The sequence below is a fragment of the Sceloporus undulatus genome, chromosome 1 (assembly GCF_019175285.1).
Source record: "Sceloporus undulatus isolate JIND9_A2432 ecotype Alabama chromosome 1, SceUnd_v1.1, whole genome shotgun sequence".
Lineage (NCBI taxonomy): Eukaryota > Metazoa > Chordata > Lepidosauria > Squamata > Phrynosomatidae > Sceloporus > Sceloporus undulatus.
The window spans coordinates 252,706,307-252,712,090 of NC_056522.1; the positions used below are offsets into that span (position 1 = coordinate 252,706,307).

Below are 5,784 nucleotides of genomic sequence, written 5' to 3' on the forward strand. Positions count from 1 at the left end.
AAAAAATCAGCAAATTTTTTCACGTGTCCTCCATTTTTTATTTTAAAAGTGCCTTCCATTTGAAAATTTTGTCCTACATTTGTCCCGGTTTATTTATTTATTTGATTTTTTAAAATTATTTAATTATTTATTTTTTGGCTTCGGCCCCCCAGTTGTCTGAGGGACAGCAACCTACCCCTGCTATAAAGAATAAAGAAAGTGTGTATGTTGTGTGCCTGCAAGTCGTTTCTCACTTATAGCGACCCTAAGGCCACCCTGCCACTGGGATTTCTTGGCAAGTTCCTTAAAAAGGCTAAAATCATGACTAAGAACCAGGAGTGACCAGAAGGAAGCTGCCTGCCCAGTATGCTGGTGCGAGTGTAGAACTAATGCAGTTCAACAGCACTTTAAACGCCATGGATCTTGGGATTTGTACTTTCGTGAAACATTTATAGACTTCCCTGCCTGAGCTCTAGTGCCACAGCAAACTATAAATCCCAGGATTCTATAGGATCAGGGTGACCAGATATCTGAACTGCAAAGGGCAAGGCACCACAAAAAGAAAAATGTCTGGTCACCCTGCATAGGATGGACAAGTGGCAGTTAAAGTGGTGCCAAGGCTATAGTAAAGAAAAACATAGGACACTGTAGCTCCAAACACTCCAATAAATATAAATGCATACTTCTTAGTCATACTACAAATGGAGGACATTTTGAAATTCCTCCTGGACAGGAGGTTGAAATGGAGAACATGTCCTCTGGGCATCTTGCATAGGATGAAGCCATGGAAGTTATAAGTGCCGAACTATTACTTTTGCAGTGGTCTGGATCCCTGCTGAGCCAGAGTAACCCACTGGGTGATCACACTCTCTCAACCTCAGAGGAAGGCAGGGCCTAACCCCATCTGCATAAATCTTGCAAAAAACACCCAGAACACTGAGGCCCAAAGTCACCCAGGGGATTTCCATGGCCAAGTTGGTTTTTGAACCCTGGTTAATTCAAATTAACTCACTGACTATTCTTGGATCAAATATGACTCTCTGCTAGAGTACTTGAGACAATTATGACTAAATGTGCAAAATCTTAGTTTTTCCTGAAGGCTGTATATGTGATGTCTGGATACTACATTTTTCTACTTTACTAGCTCCAGTGTTCTGCATATTAAATGTTAGTTTATGTTAAAACCAGTAAAAACACTACATGAACAGGAACCAACAATTCTCTCGCATTACTTGAGCAACTCTCTTTTGGAAGAAAATTGTCCAGTACAGTACAGGCAGGAATAGATGCTTCCAAAGAGAATTGGTGCACATAATGAATAAATAACAATAATATAATTATTTTCAGTTTCAATTCTCTTCTTCCATAAAAATATCAAATAGCTCTTTCTATTTGTTCCATTCAAGTTAGAAACATTTTCTCGCATGGAATGATGCACTATTTTCAGTTGTTTTGTTAAAAATTGGTCTGGAGGTTTAACAAAGCTTTCATTTTATTAAAGATAATTCCAAAATTGTCACAATAAATAAGACAACCATAGTGCTTATATAGTACAGTACAATGAATGCAATAATACAAAACAATTAAGTACAAAGATGATAGGAACATGCAATGTACAAACATCTTTTTCATTACTGGAAATGAATGCCACCCAGCTCAGAACAGACTTTGTTGAAGCTTGATTTCCCCAACATATTAAAAAATGTCTACCATCCCCTGGGTAGGGAATGGTTTGCAAGATTATAAAAAATAGAATTTGTAATAATAGCACCACCAGCAGTGCACAAGGATCCCCAGCCGATGTGCCAAAGCGAATGCTTCACATATCCTACATGCCAGCTATGCACATTAGCCTCAAGCACTGTTTCTGAAGTAGTCCCAAGAGCCACTAGGCACAAGGTGATTATGTGAGGTCACAAAACCAAGGCCATTTGCTAGTTTCGACGATATAGAAAATCTCGAGTTGACTTATCAACCTGGTTTTGGTAGGCTTCTAATTTGTCATGAACCTTCTGGAATAGCTGGAAGGTAAACAGGAAAACAGTCATTTCCTGTTAACAGACATATCGTAATCACTAAGAATTCATGCCCCATATTTATCACATTGATATTGAATTTGTCAGTCGGTCAGTTTCCAAATTTGCTTTCTATAACAATGCAATGGAATATTAAATACTAAGAGATCTGTGAGGGAGTGAATACATTGTCTTTTTTTGACTTTCAGCAGTTGATGACACAACTGGTCAGGTTTTGGACAATTCCCTTCAAAGAGTGGGGGTTGAAAAAGCTACAGGCAGATTCACAGACTGGCTGTCAGTAAAGCTATAAGCTTCATACATTTCTTATGTAATGATAAAGTAGAAATAACCTTTTAGTAGGTTAGTTTTATAACAGCATTTCCCTTCTCCCCAAGCTAGGATTTGCTGCAGAAAACCTTTTATTTCCCTGCATTGATTCCTATTACATTCTTCAGAGGGCACAAGGAGTGCATGAGCTGTTATATTTTGCAACCAAAGCATTGTGGAGACAACTGTAATGCTTTTATGCCAAACACACAGGTCCTATTTAAGTGTAAAAAATCTTCACATGCATCTTGATCAGAAGCGCATAATGGTAGTGTTTAGATAGTCTTGCTTCATTATGCCAAAATAAGTCTGGGTCTTTGCACAATTCACAATTAAACCAGGAAGCTTTTATTACCAGCTTCATAGAATAGAATCATGGAATCGTAGAGTTGGAAGAGACCACAAGGGCCATGCAGTCCAATCCCATTCTGCCATGCAGGAAATCCAAATCAAAGCATCCCCGACAGATGGCCATCCAGCCTCTGTTTGAAGACTTCTAAGGAAGGAGACTCCACCACACTCCGAGGGAGTTTGTTCCACTGTCGAATAGCCCTTACTGTCAGGAAGTTCCTCCTAATGTTGAGGTGGAATCTCTTTTCCTGCAGCTTGCATCCATTGCTCCGGGTCCTAGTCTCTGGAGCAGCAGAAAACAAGCTTGCTCCCTCCTCAATATGACATCCCTTCAAATATTTAAACAGGGCGATCATATCACCTCTTAGCCTTCTCTTCTCCAGGCTAAACATCCCCAGTTCCCTAAGTCGTTCCTCATAGGGCATGGTTTCCAGACCTTTCACCATTTTAGTCACTCTCCTTTGGACACACTCCAGTTTCTCAATATCCGTTTTTAATTGTGGTGCCCAGAACTGGACACAGTATTCAAGGTGGGGCCTGACCAAAGCAGAATAGAGTGGCACTATTACTTCCCTGGATCTAGACACTATACTTCTATTGATGCAGCCTAAAATCGTATTGGCCTTGTTAGCTGCCGCATCACACTGTTGACTCATGTTCAACTTGTGGTCTACTTGGACTCCTAGATTCCTTTCACACGTAGTTTCATTCAGCCAGTTGTCCCCCATCCTATATCTGTGCTTTTCATTTTTCCACCCTAAGTGCAGTACCTTACATTTCTCCGTGGTGAATTTCATTTTCTTAGCTTTGGCCCAGTTTTCTAGTCTGTTCAGGTCATTTTGAATCTTGATCCTGTCCTCTAGAGTATTAGCTACTCCTCCTATTTTGGTGTCATCTGCAAATTTGATAAGTATTCTCCCAATTTTGTCCTCCAAGTCATTGATAAAGGTGTTGAATAGAACTGGCCTAAGGACAGAGCCTTGTGGAACCCCACTGGTCACTTCTCTCCAGGATGAAAAGGAGCCATTGTTGAGCACCCTTTGCGTTCGGTCAGTCAACCTATTACAAATCCATGTAACAGTTGCCTTGTCTAGCCCACATTTTACAAGCTTGTTTGACTTCAAAACAGTCAAGTATATTAAAATAACTTCAAATCATTGTTTAATAGCCTGGCTTTTTCCAAAGGTTGGCTCACAATGGACATTCACAGGCTTCCTAGTTAATTATGGTTTGTCCAAAAGGAAGAACAAAGTGTTCTATTCACTAGGAAATGACTGCTGCAAAGTTCAGTTTCACAAAAAACTCCAAAGTGCCCCCTCCCAAGGGCACAGCCAATTCTACACACAGTTGCCTTTGAAGAGCATCCAGAAACATTAGTTGGTGCAAGAAGCCAAGTGGCACCTTGGCGCATAGTACTGATGTCTAAAAGATGCAATTAAAAGATGTGCACTGGCTGCCAACTGCTTTCCAAGTGCAACTGAGGATATTGATTTAAACCTTTAAAGCCCCATATGGCTTGTAGCTTGCTATCTAGGGAAGCGCTTGTTTCATTACAAATCTGTCCAGATGCTATCATGTTCAGGAGAGCCTCCTCATGAATATTATCACCTGTGGAAGCCTATTTGATGAGACACACAGGATAAAGCTTTTTCTTTTGTTGTTCCCAGATTGTGGTATGTATTCCTGTCAAGTTATAATCCATGTCTCACTCATAATGATTTCATATGTGCAAAGACATATATCTTTTACATTTAGTCTTTTCATCAACTGTTTTGATTATTGTGCTTATTTTATGGTTTTCCAAATGTTTTTACGTCTACAACACTATTTTTGGTGGAAAGGCAGGGTAAATGAAAAACAGATCTGATCATGTGAACCACTTCTTCTTCGTAATTAGGATAATTTCCTTTTAATTATTAGCCATTTCTATAGTGTTGATTAATTAAAATATATTTTGATTTAAAAATGCATTCTGCATTCAAGAGACAAATCCTGTTTTTCACTGGATGTACTTACCACCATATTATGATGATTGGTTGCATTTTCTCCTAGAGCCTGAAGAAGCTGGTCAATTGCAGAATATGGAAGCCAAACTATTGGTGTTGTAGCTGACAATGGGAACTAAAACAAATGATAAAACATGTTTTATTACTTAACACTAACACAGTAGGGTGAAGAAACATCTCCAGTGTGACTTGAATAAAATTTGACACACAGAAGCAAACATTTGCCCACTACCAAAGGATAAGTTAAGTCAAAATTTCAAAGAATCTAAATTTTGAACTGAAATGTGCAAGTATTTCATCAGAATTATGGATTTGACTGGGAGCAACACTGTCTGAAGTGCCTTACCCCTCCCCAAAAGGCAACGCAACAAAACTATTATTTAAAAAAAAAAAAAGAGAGATAGCATGAGCTTCAGAACAATTCATACTGGACTTCTCTCTGTGGTGCAGGAGCCCTCCAGGAGTCACCTATTCCTTGTGCCATGCAGTACAAGGAGTTATTAAATCCTCTTGCCATAACACCTAGGTACGGTTCACATCATTATCATTCTAAATAGACCTTGGTTTGCTTTTGTTTTTCATCTGTCCATATATAGTAGGTTGAACTTGAGAAACATCAACTGTACCTCAATACCAAAGTAATCATGTCCTTTCCCAAGTATGGCATCCACATATTCCAAAACCAATTCTGCAGCTTCTTCCAAGAGGTCATAGTTCAAATATAAGCGGAGAAGTTCAGCAGCATCTACCTTCTGCAAGAAACAAATGAAACTAAGTAGACATTAACAAATATTGCTGTTTTTATGCCAAGGCTGTATTCTTTTTATATGCAATCAGCATGATGAATGACCATGTACAGATCTCACTGCTGATGAGGTTTTCATGAATACAACACAACGTACAAAAAACACAGAGAAATCTAACTTCTTACAGAGATTAAATGCTACATTAATTTATGCTGGCCAAGAACAAATGGCTCTCTTATTTCTTGTGTTTAGGTCACTTTCCTGCCTTTCTCAAGACCCTCATGTTGCTCCTAATTTCCACCTTTTAAAATTTTGCAAGTGATTTCCTGTATTTGGCAAAGGCTACAAATAAACTTA

General features: G+C 39.0%; 1 protein-coding gene across 2 annotated transcripts in view; it reads right to left on the bottom strand.

Annotated features, from left to right (window-relative positions):
• Positions 1-1,454: 1,454 nt before the first annotated feature.
• The window catches only part of NUP160 (nucleoporin 160), a 53,079-nt gene continuing 48,749 nt past the window's right edge, over positions 1,455-5,784 (bottom strand). The window contains exons 34-36 of one of the 2 annotated variants that reach the window (XM_042437235.1): positions 5,308-5,433; positions 4,692-4,796; positions 1,455-2,000 (exon numbers count right to left, since the gene is read on the bottom strand). In XM_042437235.1, coding sequence (XP_042293169.1) covers positions 1,914-2,000; positions 4,692-4,796; positions 5,308-5,433 — 318 coding nt within the window. In that variant the 3' untranslated portion in view covers positions 1,455-1,913. Of the gene's footprint in view, positions 2,001-4,691; positions 4,797-5,307; positions 5,434-5,784 lie in introns of those variants that run through there. The other variant, XM_042437244.1, reaches the window with a different exon arrangement.